This window comes from Sciurus vulgaris (assembly GCF_902686455.1).
Source record: "Sciurus vulgaris genome assembly, chromosome: 8".
NCBI lineage: Eukaryota > Metazoa > Chordata > Mammalia > Rodentia > Sciuridae > Sciurus > Sciurus vulgaris.
The window spans coordinates 76,666,200-76,683,325 of NC_136468.1; the positions used below are offsets into that span (position 1 = coordinate 76,666,200).

General features: G+C 33.1%; 1 protein-coding gene across 14 annotated transcripts in view; it reads right to left on the reverse strand.

The window, feature by feature from the left end:
- Positions 1-17,126, reverse strand: part of DGKB (diacylglycerol kinase beta) — a 639,605-nt gene that overhangs the window by 441,476 nt on the left and 181,003 nt on the right. For 12 of the 14 annotated variants that reach the window (XM_079151895.1, XM_079151896.1, XM_079151889.1 and 9 more), the window contains 4 exons: positions 13,527-13,644; positions 11,061-11,149; positions 10,863-10,979; positions 1,481-1,579 (listed from right to left, as the gene is read on the reverse strand). In XM_079151895.1, the coding sequence (XP_079008021.1) occupies positions 1,481-1,579; positions 10,863-10,979; positions 11,061-11,149; positions 13,527-13,644 (423 nt within the window). The remainder of the gene's footprint in view (positions 1-1,480; positions 1,580-10,862; positions 10,980-11,060; positions 11,150-13,526; positions 13,645-17,126) is intronic. The other 2 variants (XM_079151890.1, XM_079151902.1) reach the window with 1 other exon arrangement.

A 17,126-nucleotide genomic window follows, 5' to 3' on the forward strand; every position in this document is an offset into this window, starting at 1 on the left:
GTGATACAATTCATGACTAAAACCATAGAAATATAAAATGATTGCAAATAAATCTTCAGAATCAAGTGTGTAAAAGTAGCAATAAGTCTTTGCAAGATTTTGAAAGACAAGAATATTCACAGAACACATTTTCTGCACCTGTCTCAAGAAAGAAGCAATAGAATTATAAAAATAATACACCCCATCTTTGAATTTATGTAACCAGAAATTGGCATAGGAGTCTTCATTTAATGCGTTCGTCCACAGCCAAGTGGATAGAAGAATGACATTAATGCATTTCTTTTAGAGTTAAAAATATGAGATCAAGAATGCATCTAAACCAATAAAATTACTATAAAGAAGAGTTTAAAAATGTAAAAATTCTAGAAGTCCTTTTTCTTTAAAACTTAAAAAGAATAAAACTGATAATATATTAACCTAAAATGTATAACATTTTATATGACTCATTATTTTTAATTAATCTTATTTACTTAAGGCTGTCTAATAAATCTTAGGTGAAGAAAGGAAATTTAGAATTAGTTATTGCTATCCTCAGCAACATGGAGTTATTTTATTTTCATCTATTTTTGTACTCTGATAAAATGAAAAGATTTTAATAATTTTGTTAAATACAGGCATTTAAAATACAACCAGTATTTTACAGATAATTACAAAATGAATCATAAGTGGGTGCAAATTGAGTAATTTGATTAATTTCTACGTTGACCTTTACAAAAGTATTTGTCTAACATTTCTTAGTTGTTATATTTCATTATAGCAAACTGGAGCTCCAGCCATTAAATTTTCATGTTTTTTTTAAATGAAGTGTATTACGGATATAAAGTATTTTGTTTCATAAAATAACCTTTATTTTAGATACAATTTGGGGTTTGAAAATTCATGTTGTCTTGGAATATCTTCTCTTCTTAGCAAGGATTGTTCTCTTCAGGGTTACCCTCCTCATGCATTTTTAATTTCTATATTTATGGAATGAAATAATTATTTTGTGGGTAGTTATATTTATTGTTCAATAAAATTTTTTAAAAACATAGTTAATTGCAGTACCTAAGTTCTCCCAAGGTTTGTGTCATCATTTTAGGTAGCCTCTGGTCTAACTGAGAGACCTCAACACTGCAGATATATAATATGCATCCCCAGCAAAATTGCCCATAAGAATAACTTCATTATTCTGGGAAGCTAGATCTATAAAATATGTAAAATGTAGAAGTGTTCTGCCTATACAATTTCTGGTAAGTACAGTATGACTAAATGATAAAACCTGAGTCAGCTCAGTTCGAGCATACCTTACTAAAAAGTGGACTGTGACATGAAGGAAAAAGGAAATACAGTGAGCAAAGGTGTTCTGCTCCAAAGTAATGATGTATTTTAAGTCTATATAGTTCTCCCTTGATTAATAAAAATTAGCCCTGAAGCACTTAGTGGTACAATGTACCAATTAGTCCTAGTATCCCCAAGTTATGGCAGAATGGTAAGGACTCACCAGGACCACTGGACAGATGGTTGTGGGTGGTAAAATATGGTCCTTCAAAGGTCCACAGTCACATTCAGGTTTTAGATGAGAAGCACATTTATTATGCAGCTAGAAGAATAGAAAGGAGGATAATATCAAATTTTACATGACCAACAGCAAACAAGGCAGATTATATTTCAACAGAGATATAGCAAATGCATTAAAAGTACATTAAAAGAATTGCCAAAGCAAATAAATAGGATCATAGAGAGGTTTGTATTACATATGCCCTCATATATCTACCCTAAATAAGCTGTTAAGAAACTTTCATGACACAAACTACGTATTTTCTAATTCTCAGAATCTTTTATATTAAATCAGGCTTTAAGTTTTACACCAAAGACAACTGATTTCTTTGACAAAAACAAATTATAGTCCATTACAGTCCTTTCTCTGCTTATCTGTTAGCATAATCTTGAAACCACTGTGCACTGTGGATGTTTTTTCTTTTTTTTTCTCTCTCTCTCTCTTTTTTTTTTTTTTTTTTTTTGACCCTCCTGTTTTCTCAAAGTCATTCCAAAGTGCACAGCTCAGTATGGGGCATAATTGATCCCATCATTAGTTTTAACTTTGTAATTCAATATGTAAATGTAACCAGAGATTCATCTCAGTAGGAGCAGGATATAAATAAAAGAAGATGATTATGATTATAAAAAATTATCTTTATATTGTATTTATAAGCTCAACATTAACAGTATATATTCATATAATGTACTATTTATTTTATAATATCTATCAACCCAAGTGATATTTTTGTCAACTTTGATCACAAGTTTAAATTAAGGTGTTACAACATAGTGTATTCAATAGTGATGTTTTTAAATCAAGGTAGTATTTTTAATTGGAATGACACAGATTTGAGAAAATAATACTTGCTTAAAGTCATCCAGGCATTTCTTCTTCCCCATTCCACATCAATTTAATATGCAATATTCATATTAAATTAAACATTTTAATATGATAATTCATCTTGTTTAAAACAAAAAATAGCTACAGCATTTTTCAGTTTTGAACTGAAGACCACCCATTTATGCTTTGGCTACATTCACTTACCTTTGGAAGCAGTTAATTAGCAAATAAGCAAAGGAAGTAGATGAAAGCTGATTTATTGTTGGTGATGGAACTGTATTGAAAGGGCACTTTCATGTTCCAAGAATCTAGAATTTTTGTCCCACTAACTCCCTGCCTCGGGGTTCAGGATATTTGTACTAAACCTAGGGCAATTAGGCTGTAGGACATGAAATGTAAATATCTTTATACATACATCCATAATGAGCAGCTCTGCAAAGTGGCACATAAACTTCTCTATACAAAAAGAGTTTAATGTTTATATTAGAATCTGCTGATCCTTGGCAAGACATGTTAAAGATAAAGCCATTGAATCCCACACACAATAGAACTAAATAAACTTAATATCCGGACTCAGCGGCACACACTTGTAATCCCTGTGACTTGGGAGGTTGAGGCAGGAGGATCAAAAGTTTAAGACTAGCTTCACCAACTTAGTAAGGCCCTAAACAACTTAGTGAAAACCTGTCTCAAAATGAAAAATAAAAAGTGTTTGGGATGTGGCTCAGTGGTTAAGCTCCCCTGGGTTCAATATAAAAATAAATAAATACATAAAAATAAATACCCAGTACCAAAATAAATAAATAAATAAAAATAAAGAATTCATATGGGAGGTATAATAGTTTTTAAAAAGAACTAAATAAACTGGCACTCTGAATGAACAAATGAAAATATGTAGTGTCCTCAAAATGAAAAATAGTTTAAAATACACTATTAAAACTGGGTGCAGTGACATACTGCACCAGCTATAATAATACCAGCTACTTGACTGGCAGAGATAAAAGAATCTCAAGTACAAGAACCAAGACAATTTAGTGAGACACTGTCTCAAAATAAATTAAAAATAGAACGGCTGAGAATACTACTACATGTAGAATGCTCCAAGTTTCAATCTCCATTACTATTAGCATGCGTACACACACACACACACACACACACACACACACACACACACACACAAATACATATGTATTTGTGGGATGAATGGGGTACTTCAATAAAGATATGTATAAATCTTAAACTCTAGTAAATGTGAATATGAGTACATTTTATAAATAGGGCCTGTGTCACTGTACACAAGTTAAGATAGTTACCAAGGATTTCTGGCAATTACCAGAATTTTGGAAGATCCAAAAGATTCTTTCCTAAAGCTTTCAAAGGAGTATTGATTGCCTTACCAACGTTTTATTTTGGACTTTTATCCTCCAGAACTGCAGGTGAATAAATTTGCAGCTTTTTAAAAAGTATTATTATTGGTTCCTTTATTTATACATGACAACTGTATTCATTTTGACATAGTTATAAAAGCATGAACTATACTTTGTTCTGATTCAGTCACCAGTACTTCCTCTTCTTCTCCACTCTTCCTCCCCTCTGTGCCCTTCCCTATACTCCATAGTTTTTTTCTTCTATTTGTTACAGCAACTGTAGGATACTAATACAAGCACTCTGAAATGTGAACTAAAACCAAATGCAAACTGTAAGTCTTAAGGCTCTTCTGTAACATGGTTGTCACAGAGAAAAAAAACTTTAGTTCCTTGACCTTGCACAATCCTTTTAATACAGAAAATGCACCCAGGCATGGCAGTGCAGGCCTGGAATCCCTGTGGCTCCAGAGTCTGAGGCAGGAAGATTCCAAGTTCAAAAACAGCCTCAGCAAATTAGCAAGGACGTAAGCAACTTATTGAGACCTTGTCTCAAAATCAATCAATCAATAAATAAATAAATAAATAAATAGGGCTGGGGATGTGGCTCAGAAGTTAAGCACTCTTGGGTTCAATCCCTCATTCCAAAATAAATAAATAAATAAATAAATAAAATAAAAAAGAGAATGCAGATTTTAAGAAACTTCTACACATAGAAAAATCTGAAATAAAAATCCCCACGTGTACAGTCTGTGAAAGTATTGAATATTTACTCTTGTCCATACTCTAAAGACACCCAGGTGAAGGGCAGGAAAAAGGTTAGGTACTTAGAGTCTCAGGTGAGCAAGGCCAACAGATTTAGTCTGAGAGCCTCATTTTTCTATTCCATCTATTTCCAATTTGGATAATAAATAAATGAAGTGACAGCTTTTTGGAATTTGGGCTCAGAAGGAAAGAACTAAAGCCTGGGAATCATGTGTTTGATGAGATGACCAGAGTGTATGTGAGGTGTAACACTTCATACTGGGGTTAAAGGCCTGATTGCCAGAGCAGCAATGTTCAAAGGTAGGGGCTTTGGGAAAGTGATTAGATTATGCCAGTTGTAACCTCATCATTAACTCATTGAAGAATACATAGCTGAATGAACTATGAGAAGTGTACAAAACTGAAGGTGGTGGAACCTAGCTCTTGGAGGTGTGCCCTTAGAACACATGTGTGAGCACGTGTTCTCACTCTTGCTCTTCTCTCTCTCTCTCTGCTTCCTGACCACTATGAGGTGAGAAGTTCTGCTCCACCATGCCCATCTTCCATGATATGCTGCCTTACTACAAGCCCAGAAACAACGAATTCAGCAAACCATGTGCTGAAACCTCTGAACCCAGGAGACAAAATAAATCTTTCCTCCTTTATGTTGATTTTATCAAGTGTTTTGTTACTGCAATAGAAAGCCAACTAACAGAGTTTCATGAAATAGTGACCTCTGAATGAATAAATAATGCCAATATGTAAATTTCCAATTTGATAAACCATATCCCTGAGTTTTGTCTGGGAAGCTGTGATAAAGCCCATAGAGGTGTCAGCGTATTGCAGAGTCTACAAGGGCAGTAATCATCAGCAAAACAGCTATACATACTGCAAGAAAATTCCCTTAACCAAGAGGTCTCTATTAACTAAGAATAATTGGGAATACCTTATGCTTTTATATAAAATGGAATCTGTCAGCTGGTGAATATATTTGGGTGGTCATAAACTTCATGACATTATAATATGATGCTGAGAGCATCAAGTTAGAAGTATTGAACGTTTTACAATCTGCGAGTCAAGTTTGTATAAAGGTCTAGTTTAAGTACCATATTGCTCAGATACATACTTGATGACAAAATATAAAATGTGAAAGCCAATAAGAAAATGCATATACCCTAGGACTATCCATCCAACTCAAAAGTAAACATGAGTTTTGCTGAGAACATAAAACTGCTCTAAAAAATACAGTCTATCAAAAGAAAGCAAATATCAACAAATAGAAATCTGTAATTAATTCAAAGAACAATTTGTTTTTTTTAGGTTACTGGTAATGTTCTTTTTTGGTCAAATGCTTCTTAGATGAAGCATTCATTTTTGCAAAGTCACTGATCTCTACCCTTACAATATGGATAATTTAATGTGTATATGTCATTTTCCAAGAAAAAATTTAAAAGGAAAAAAAATGAACATTGTCAAAAATAACAAGTTGCTTAAATTGGTGCCATAGTTTCCATGTATTTTTCAAAAGTTCACATGTTGAAAACTAAATCCCCAAATCATTATGCTGATGGTATTTGGTGTTCAGGTCTTTGGGAGGTTATTAGGGTTAGATGACACATCTATATGGGTCCTCCATAATTAGATTAGTGCCTTATAAGAATTGGAAGAGAAACCCAAGTTTGAACACTTCCTCTGCCCTATAATGCCTTCTGCCATGTTATGACACAACAAGGCCTTTACCAGACATGTCCCTTGACCTTGGATGTCTTAGTTTCCAAACTGTAAGAACTAAATACCCTTTTAAAAAATAAATCATTCAGTCTAAGATGTTGTATACAGCAAAAGAAAACAGGCTAAGACAACTTGTCACCATGTCATTTCATGGATAAGAATATAAGAAAAAGACATAGTTGAGTCCTTCTCAGTATCACTAAGAGAGTGAAGACTGATAATTGTCTTAAAGGTAACCTAGCCTCCAAATCAGTAAAAGCCAAGACACAAAGCACCTCATAAAAATAGAAATAAATACAATATTGATGAATACCGCCTCTTGAGTAAAATGACCAGTGAGGCACCAAAGAAAAGAAATTATGACCTGTTTTTAATTTACTTTTTAAAATGTTGTTCATTGTTATTTCTGCGTTCTTTTTAAGGTAAGATATACAATTCTCAGATCATTATTTTTATATATAAGGAATTCCCATTGTTATTTAGAAATTTAGCCTCATACCTAGAAAAGCCATAAAATACAAACCATATATTCCTGGAAGTGAAATAAATCCTTAGAATATAATTTCAGAGTTTTTGACAGTTTCTGGTAGATATTATCAGAGCCAGATATATGAGTATTGAAAAAAAGTCTTGAAATTAGAAGATAAAGAAAGTGCATATATGTGTGTATGTGTTTATAGGGTAGAGTTGAGAAAATAGTGAATGCATTGGCCTGATAAGAAGGTGGTTGAACTGAAGGAGTCAAATTGAGAAAAAATAGAATATAAATAGTCCCAAAAATGTAGATGTTACAAAAAGAAGAGACATAAATCACTCTTTTAAAGAAAGACTCAGTGGTCTATCTAATTTGAGGGAACATATTTATTAGTTGCTACAACCCATTTGTCCTAATATCTTGCATGTTCAAGATACATAATTACTGCTGGCATTTGCTAAAGATAAACCATATGACTTTGGAAACTTTTAAATATTATAGTTAAAAATTTAATATTGTAATTAAAATACTATCATTATATTATAATAAAAATTAGCAATTCATATATGTAAAATAGGCATTCTTTTGTTAAACCAAACAGAATGTATTAAAATACTATCCTGGTAAGTCCTGACTGATCAGGAATTGTTCATCTGGATCAGCAGCAATTCAAAACATATTCTAAATAGAATGTCAAAGAAACACTCCTTGTGTAAATGAACAGGTATAAGTGGTGAAATCTTAAAGATATCAGGATATGGGCTGGGGAGATAGCTCAGCTGGTAGAATGCTTGCCTCATGAGCACAAGGCCCTGAGTTCAATCCCCAATTTGGCAAAAAAAAAAAAAAAAAAGTCAAGATGTACTTCAGAGAGGGAGGAGAGAACCATAGTGAATATTTTGCCTGGCTCAAAGAATCAAAAAAGAAAGCATAGAAGACAAGTTGCCTACATGAAGGAAGAGTTTTTCACTGTTCTTACTTAGGTTTTTTCTGCTTTTGTTTTCTAAGTGGTTAGATTTACAAAAGGATATAAAATTTCTTTCTAAGAGCTTAACTATGTATCTACAAGATGGCAAACCAGTATAATGCAGTATCAAGACACCATAAATACTGACTGAAAAATAGTGTGAAAATTGATATTTTTCTTTAAATATTTTAATGAATTTCACATGTATTTTTAATACTTGATTATTTGATGCAGACTTGAATGCTGCAAGATGATATTTGAAAACAAAGGGTAAATAGAACATGCATTTGGACTTCAGTATTTAACAATGGGATGAATACTATAAGAGTTATATAAGTGAACTTAATGAGGCCTTCTTCTAAACTCAATGCTCCTTCAAGAAATTTATGTAATTAGGAAAAAATGTGTGATCTGAAACAGAATGTAGTCTAGTAGTGGAAACAATGTTAGTAAGCAGACATGGAACAATTTAGTCTTTCCTTTGGTGTGGGAGTAAAAAAGTATTCAGAAAAAGGAATATTAGTGTCAAATAAAATTCCAAGGAAGATATGAAACTTAACTTGGTTCCTGACTTGTAGTAAGAATATAAAGCAGGTGCATTCAAGGGAATGGGATGTGTGAAATAACAGACACAGGGAAAACAGTCTTCCCAGGGGACTGCCAACCAGACATACACAGCTACAGCAGAGGGAAAGAATGGAAAAGGAATATATATGGACATGTGCTTAGGTCTGAGTTTTGAGGAAGTGAAAACCAACTTGAGGTAGGGAGTGTTGAGGGCTGCATTTATCATCACAGGATTATTATAGGTTGCTAAAGAAGGCATATGATAACAAATTGGTATTTTTGGAAGATCTTTCAGGAGGTCGTATGCAGGCTGTATTATAGGAAAAGTACCTTCTGTCAGGGAGGTAAGCCAGAAGATTCTGACTCTAATCTAGTCAAGAGGTGCTAAGAGCTTGCACTACGGTTGTGAATGTGGAGACAAAAACTCATATCTGGAAGAGATATTTTAAGGAAGAAATGTCAGAGTAGATTGTATAAATGGATAAAGAAGAAAGACAGGAGTAAAAGAAATTGACTTGAAACCCTATCTCCAATAACTAGAGCATGAGGACAGAATCACCTAATCTGTCTGATAGAATATCATTGGGAATATAAATCAATCACATTGGCTTAAAATTAAGTGAAATTCAAGTCCACATGATTTTGGATACTTTTAGTATATGCAGGTGCTTTTGTGACTTAGACCAGATCATTAGAGATCACTCCATAGGTGAGTCAGAAAGGGCATAATCTGTTCTGCCTGGGGCACTCTGGGCATCCCAGCATTGGTTTTGGGGACCCACAAGGCATTTCACCTCTCACCAAGGTGTTACTTGCTGTATAAGATCCTTTCTTAAACACTTCTACACTTATGGTGACAACTTTAATTCTCATGACAACTTACACTATGATATATGTTATTAAGTACACTTTACAAATTAGAAAATTGGCCAAAACTTGTTATATATATGACTCAACATGGCAAAACCAGTAAGTAACAGATGTCATGTTAAGGATCTGATTATCCTGACTTATAATACCAAGTCATTTCCAGAAGTCATATATAAAGGAAAGTACTGGCTTTTGGACAAAAAACATAATGAAGCCAAGTTTTATTCTTTTGGTTTCTCTCTGCAGTAGATTCCTCATAGAATCCATGCTAATAGGCCTTCCTAAATTTCCACATTGACAGTGCCCTACCCCATCACTCTCATAATAATATATTCTAACTCTTTGTATATAAATAGCACTTTCTAGAAATTGGGAGGACAAAATAAAGCATATGAGTTTAGAATCAAATCAGTAATAGTAGGTGGTGGTTGGTCAAGACAGATCATTTTTATCCTAAAATTTTCATACAATGGCTCAAAAAAGTATAAATACTAAATATAAAAATGTTCAGAAGTAAATATATTTTCTATCAGGAAAACAAAATTAATAAATTAATAAATGTGTTCCTATAACTACTTAAAACTCTTAAAGCACATGAAGCCTGAAGTTACTTTAGGTTACATATTCTTCCAGATATATGATATCATTTTATTTAAATTGTGCAAGTCTTCTTTCATGAACTGGGACCATCGGGTCCCTGGAGTTCAAGATTTTCAACAAATAAGGCTGAAGTTGATCAGAAGCCTTAGGGTCTAGGAGAATTTAGCAAAAGTGTAACTGGTTTTTTTTTCCTTTTCTTTTTCCTTGACACTGCCTTAACCCTCTAATGCTCTCTTTATGGTCTTATTTCCTGAATAAAATTCAGAGATTGATTAATTGATTTAGACCTAAAGGATTTAAAGACATTTACAGTTTATATTGCATTCTACCACAGTAACAAATAAAATCATCCTCAAAAAACTTGTTGATCTATAGTGTAAGAATCAAATATCAGGGGCATGTTGTCTGACCTGATTTGGAACATGAATTTTTTACATTTTTAAAAGTACAGTTTATTCAGAGTAATATCCATTCTTATAAAAAAAAAAAAAGAAAGAAAAAAAAAAAAGGAAGTGTTTCACATCCTATAAGGCGAAAGCCAAGGTCAAGTCCAAAGTTCTATGATCTGGTCGAGTCCTTGGTCATCTGTAAGTGGTAGTGCTAGAGGTATTTTCTGGAGTTAGAGATAAGGAGAAACCATTAAAACAAACAAAGAAAAGGAGACTAACATGTTGGAAGGGAAACAAGGACAGAAAGAATTTCAAGATGCTTTGAGCACCAACTAGTGGCCTTTTTGAGCCCATAGATTCTATGATTAAAATAAAGTTACAATATATGTCACACACACACACCAAAAATAATAAAAAAAAATAAAAAATAAATAAAAACCTTAAAAAGCGTGTTTTGAGGTAGAGTTAGAGTTGAGTTCTATTCAAATATTTCCCTATTCTCACTGCTTACCATTGGCCATGGCCTTCATGGGAACCTCTAGAGTTCTATGGACACAATATGAAAACCATAACATAGTATTATCTCTAAGACTGTTATCAGTTCTCAAGTCCTGGATTCTATGAGGGCATATCTGATCTTGACCTTCTTCCTTTGGAAGTCAGATGAAATAAGAAGCTTCCATGGTTTTATGCTGATTGACTCAAATACTCAGGAAGATCTTTCAGACATCTGACAGTATGGGATACATAGTCTTCAGTAGAGTGATCACGGGATTTTTCTACTAATGTTACTCACTGTGATCTGACACCAAACACAATGCAGTCCTGTCAGGCCCTGGTAACATTTAACTGTTTTGTGGCACTTGTCACATTTAGTTGGGCAGTTGCCTTCAACCCAGTAATGGTGCATGACCTAGAACAGAAAAACAGTATCATGATAAGAGGAGGATTCATAATTGTCATCCACAGAAAGCAAGCATGGTCACAAACTTACATCAGTGTTCTTTTTGGACTTCACATAGGTCTTGATGCAAGAAGGAGGTGCTCTAGCCACGCAGCGCTCATGGACTGTGTATTTGCAGACTGAAAGGAAACAGGTACACAAATTCAGAGCTAATCCTGGTCCTGATTGCAATTTTATAGGGAAAGAATGACATTAACAGGACCTCATTTCATATCCACTGTTCCCTAATCAATCCAATCAGCCACATCAAGGAAAAGCCCAAGTCGACTGTTTTTACCATTGAATACAAAAGACCAATTAGTACAGGAAATATTATGCATGTGAAAAACCAAGACTCCTCCATCATGGCATAGCAGGAAATGCTTAATTAAATCAGTCCTCACTCAAATTTTTCACAATAATTTCCAGATGACAAAAATATTAAAGACAAATTGATGACTGCCAAATGGCTTGGTGTCATTTGCTAGAAGGAAGAGATCCATATTTTACAAAGTATAGGCATGAGAGCAGCTGGTGAGCATGTGAATAAAAGCCTATGAGTTTATGCTATTTTGTCTATTGATTTATTTAATCCTTAAATGGCTGATTAGTCTATTTCTAGAGAATAGATTTCATCATACACGCCAGACTGTCATTCAGTGTAAGATCATTCCTCACTTCTTGACATCATGGCATTGCCTGTCCAAAAAAAACCAAATTTTGCTCAACAGTATATGGTATGGTATATGTAAACAAAAACTGATGCTTATATGCAAATGTGTACATATACACATATGTAATCAAATATATGTATGTGTGTATGCATATGATATGTCATGAAATTAACACATATGCTTTTTGGCATTTTGCATATTCCTGTGGCTTGAATCTGAATATAATTAGGGTCATAAAAATGGTTCTGTAAAAATAATGCTGGTTCCAAATTAAGAGTTCTAAATGCATGCATATATAGGATAAAACAAACTTAACAGCATTCAGTTAGTCCTCTCCATAAAAACAAAAGCACCTAAAGACTTCATGAAATATGAATAAAAACCATTAAATTCACACAATATGCAAAGTAGAAAATCCTTCTAAAATATTTACATCTGTGATTTGGGGGACAACACTGAGGAAAAAAACATACTTTCTCTATTTTTTCCTATTATTAATCATGCCAAGAATCTTGAATTCACCATACTAGTCAGTTAAAAAAAAATGTGAACTAAATTCTCACATTTATATAACACCACTCACCTTACTTGAGAGTTATCATTTTGTTTCACATGCTCCTATCAGTAGAATCTACCATAAAATATTCTCCTTAAAAAATCAAAGGACTTTGAAAGCAAAGTACTTTATTTGTGTATGCAAAATGTTCCAGTGTAATGAACCTTTCAAATGTGGCCACCAGAAACTGTCTTCTGAGATAAGGGCAAGTTTCATAGAACTTCATTACCATCCTTTCATACTTAGGATACCACATGTGACCCTAAAAATGGTTTTTATGAGAAAGTAAATTTCCAAACTTATTTCTAAAAAAGCTGCTAGTTAAAAACAAAAAATAGGAAAAGAAAATAACAAATCTGAAAACGATGTATTATATGCAAGCCAGATAAAAACTTAGATATAATTAACTGCACAAAAGTGGGAAAGTGGGAAGTATCTGATAAGCTTGACAGTTCCAGTAACTTTGTACATAGCAGATAAAAGTGTGGATAGATAAGTTGTGGGATTAACGGAGAATGCCCTAAATGAAGAGGAAATGGTATATATTCTACTTTAACAGGAACGTCAGAGAATACAAAGTATTCTCAGGTAGATATCCTCTAGAATTAAAAATGCTTAAGTAATTTTTTAAGTTAATGCTACCATATTCTAATAGAAAAATTCTATTTGGCAGAACTGAATTAATAGAATAAAATAATTATTGCAAATATAAGTGGACTGAAGTTAATAAGATGGACACATTCACAAACTTACAATGTTCTAGATTCCTATATCTATAACCAAATATGAAGATTTTCTTTATGATAGTATTAAAAGTAACACATTTGAGGTGTTAAATTTCTTAATTTGAATATAAGAATACTTCTAATTGGTTAATTTTTTTAGAGACCTGATGGAATTGCGTCACTATAAGAAATCTGTGTGAATAAATTGCCAAACCTAGGGAGATAAAAATAAATAAATAAATAACATGTAAAGTAAGAAACTCATGGAAATTGCAAATTAGTGGAAATCCCAAAAGAACTTGGAATTATGAATAAATTAAACTGCAATGGAAAGAAATTGGCTAAAGGATCGGAAAAATTCCGTAACTCTTTTTCAGTGGAAGGGCTTCCCAAAACTCAATGAAGGTAGAACCCGAGTGACTTCGTTCAGAGGTCTGCAGAGCAATGTGAATTATAATACAGAGAAGGTCTGGATTACTTTATAATTTGACAAACAGGACTCTAAAAAACCAGCCCTTGCTCTCTCAGGGTGAGGCTATCCAGGTGAACCAAACATACTTACAGGAACAGCAGAGGCCCTGCTTCCCCACACCAATCAGCATGTTCAGGCAAAGATTGCAGTAGGCAGGTTTGTTAAAGTGCTTGAGTCGCCACACATGCTGTCCGTCATCTTTCACATTCTGCACAGGGATGTAAGAGAAACAGATTTCACTTAATGAAATAAACAGTAGAATATGTAGGTGCCAATAAAATTCAGAGCTGGACTGAAGCATTTGAAGACAATCTGTTATTTCATCTCTGACTTTCTCTAAGATCGCCACAGAGAGTCTTTAGAAAAACACATGTGCTCTAGTGGAATGAGACACTGCTAACAAATTGTGGATGCTATAGCAACCTACAAGTTCTTGTCTAATGTCAGCAGTTCAACAGCATACCCCAAACCGTCATAATGATATGGCAAACTGAGTGCTTCCTAAGAACAGGGATGTGTCTGCCTCATCTTTGAATAGTATATTCTTAGCATAATTCTATAAACAAATGAATGAATAAAGAGAGAAATTATCTTGAGTGGAAGATGTTGAGCAATGAAAACTAGTAAAAACTATGCTAACCTTTGCTATAGTGGGAATATGAAAGACTCCCAATGGTGGTTAGGACTTGTAAGAAGGCAGAGGAATGGAACCGGGCGAAAAAAATAGTACTTAACAAGCAAGAGATGATGGTATTTTAGGACTTCATTTGTAGAAGTGGGATGTTATATTTTCTAATAATATATTCCATGTATCAAATACTAAATTTTAATACATCAATATTTTAAGGGATTAATTACATTACCATTCTGCTTATGCTTCTTTTGTAAAATATAAATGACTTTATTCTTGTAGAATGGTAGTAAACTGCATTGCTGTATGTATAACAATCAGCATAGTTATTTGCCAACAAAGCCTTGAGTTTATATTAATTTACACATTTAGTAAAAATACTGTGATTACTAGTTACTATTTTAAGCAAAACTCTGTATATCATGATAGCTAATTATCTAATGGATTTTTTAATCACATCTGTATTTTTCAAGATTAAAATAAAATGGATCTTGAATTCTTTACAAGAAGGTCAAAATATAGATTTATATCACATTAAATATCATTTTTGCTATCATTTTGTTCATTGACAGGTACTCTGCACTCAATTCACTATTTTGAAATAGTGAAATTTTGAAATTCACTATTTTCACTATTTTGTATGAAACTTAGTTTCAGACATCATAGTACTCTGTTGACATGACCACAGCTTATAATTTTTCAGATTAACCAAATGATCATATTTCTTAGAATTACATTCACCAAATAATTTTTGAGCACTTACTATGTACTGGGAAAATCATATTAATTCTGAGGTAATGTGATAACACAATCATCCAGATCATCTTGTTTCTTTTGATAATAAAATATTCATATTAACATTCCTAACCACTTTTTTCTATACCCAGTCAAGAGATAAGCCATTGGATTTGTAATTCCAGAGGAAATTTATAGTAACTAATTCTTACATTAGAAGCAGAAATGTCAAATTTGCATCATAATATGAAACATTAATAAAAATGCTGTACTGGGAGATAATTCTCCATGGATCTCCTGAATGTCTACAAGTTTTGCAATCAGAAGCACTATCCTTTTTTTTTGTCCCCCACCAAGTAACTCCTTTCAGACATACTGAAAAATAGCCTTGGACAATAAAGATGTTTTTCCAGTCAGGAGAGAAGGCAGGTTTATATATTGTTCAGACTAAAAAGGTAATCTCTTTCTTCTAAGCAAAGATTAAACGGATTACTTTGCTGCACATTATAAGAGATTTAGTTTCCCTAAGGTAGAGAGGTTCCTAACTCTGATGCTGTGCACTGCAATTAGTTGGGTCTCACTTCATTATTCCTATGAAACTTAGGGAGAAAGGCAAACAGATCAAACAGGAAGCTCCAATGCTGCTCTGCTGTGAGTAGTAAAACCCATTGTCTCTGACCCAGATGTCTCATGTCCTCGGCCAGCCTCCAGGAAATGGTGGCAAACTAACACATTAACAACACTTTAACCTGCAAGAAGGGTAAATCTCAGACCTATAATTCTCGAAAATGCTCATATTTGCCTTTCTAACAAGGGTCTAATTAGCTCTCAACAAAAGCAGCTAGACAGAAGGTGTCAAGGAGAGATCAGAAGATAAGATTTCAGTGTTCTAAAACTCAAGAAATAGGTTTTATAGTAATTTCTGAATTGAGTTCTGGTTTATATGAGCCCTAAATTTCAAGTAGTTATAAAATGTGAATAGAATACATGTTTAATTTTTTTATATTTTGAAAACTGTCTATACTTTAAATTTCTATCCTTTATAAGTAAGTTCATCTCTCAGTGGTACAATGAGTGACTGGTGTATACCATTATATTATTGGATTCAATAAAATAAATATTGGAAACAAAAATTTAAAAAAATTAAATATTCTGCTATAAAAAGTTTAACTATGGCATTGTTAATTTTTAAAACTAATAAATTTAAAAGTTAGCAGTTAAATGCTTTAAAATATTTTTAAGGAAATGAAGAAAGGAAAAACTATTTTTCATATGTATTACCATTTTTATAATCCTTGTCATTTTATTTTTAAATGATTGTCCATTATATGTGAATAAGCCTCATCTTGTTGGAGTGCACATATGGACTAAGTTAGCTGGCATTTTCCTTATCAAAAAATAAACAAGTCTGAACGTGGGTGTTCTGTCAATCAGAACACTTAGCCATGTTACAGGCTGCAACTGATGTACGAATCCATTACCCAGGCATAAAATGCTTTACCAAAAAACAAATCAAATAGCTTTATAGCTCTTAGCCGGATGCATTGCCAAAATATGCAAGGAATGAAATATGTATGTGACTTCTTTAAGAGAAGAAATTGAAACCAGGAGCCAACTACTTCTCAGCAGTGCAAATTATACTTCAACTCTGTATTTTCATGTCTTGTCTTGTTTGTCTTATTTAGATTGTAAACTTCGTGGGGAAGAGAAAGAATCTGTCCTTTTCTATATCCTATCAGCCAGTAGAGCATATTTCTATTAGGGCTTCTATTACAAATAAATATTTTTTGCCAAGAAAGGAATTCACCTTTATATATTAAAAAAAAAAAATAGAAAGAAAGAAAGAAAAAAAAATGAAAAGCAAAGAAATGAGCAGAGAATCCAGAAGGCTTGGTTCCTAGCCTACTATGAAAATGTGAACAGCCTTTCTTCTTCTTATTTTCCTCTCTAATGAAATGAAAGTACCCACTTTCCTTTCCCAGGCCATGGTGTGAGGTTTCATTACACAATACCTGTGAAGTTAATTTAGCTTCTCAGAAGACTGGTGTTATATAAACAGCAAATATTATTACCATCATTGGGTTGAGCTGTGTAACATTCTAACATATCAGCCAAAAGAATTAAGAATAATATTCATAGATTTGGTAAACTTTATTTCATGAGAAATTTCCTTTTTTTTTTTCTTTTTTTTTTTAAATTACCGGCTATAGCACTGTAGGTTACAATGCAGTAGCTCAGATCTGTGCTTACAACAGAGAAATATTTATGTTTACCGAGACCTAGGCTGGTCCACTCTGAGAAGGAACTTCACATCCTTCCTTGAT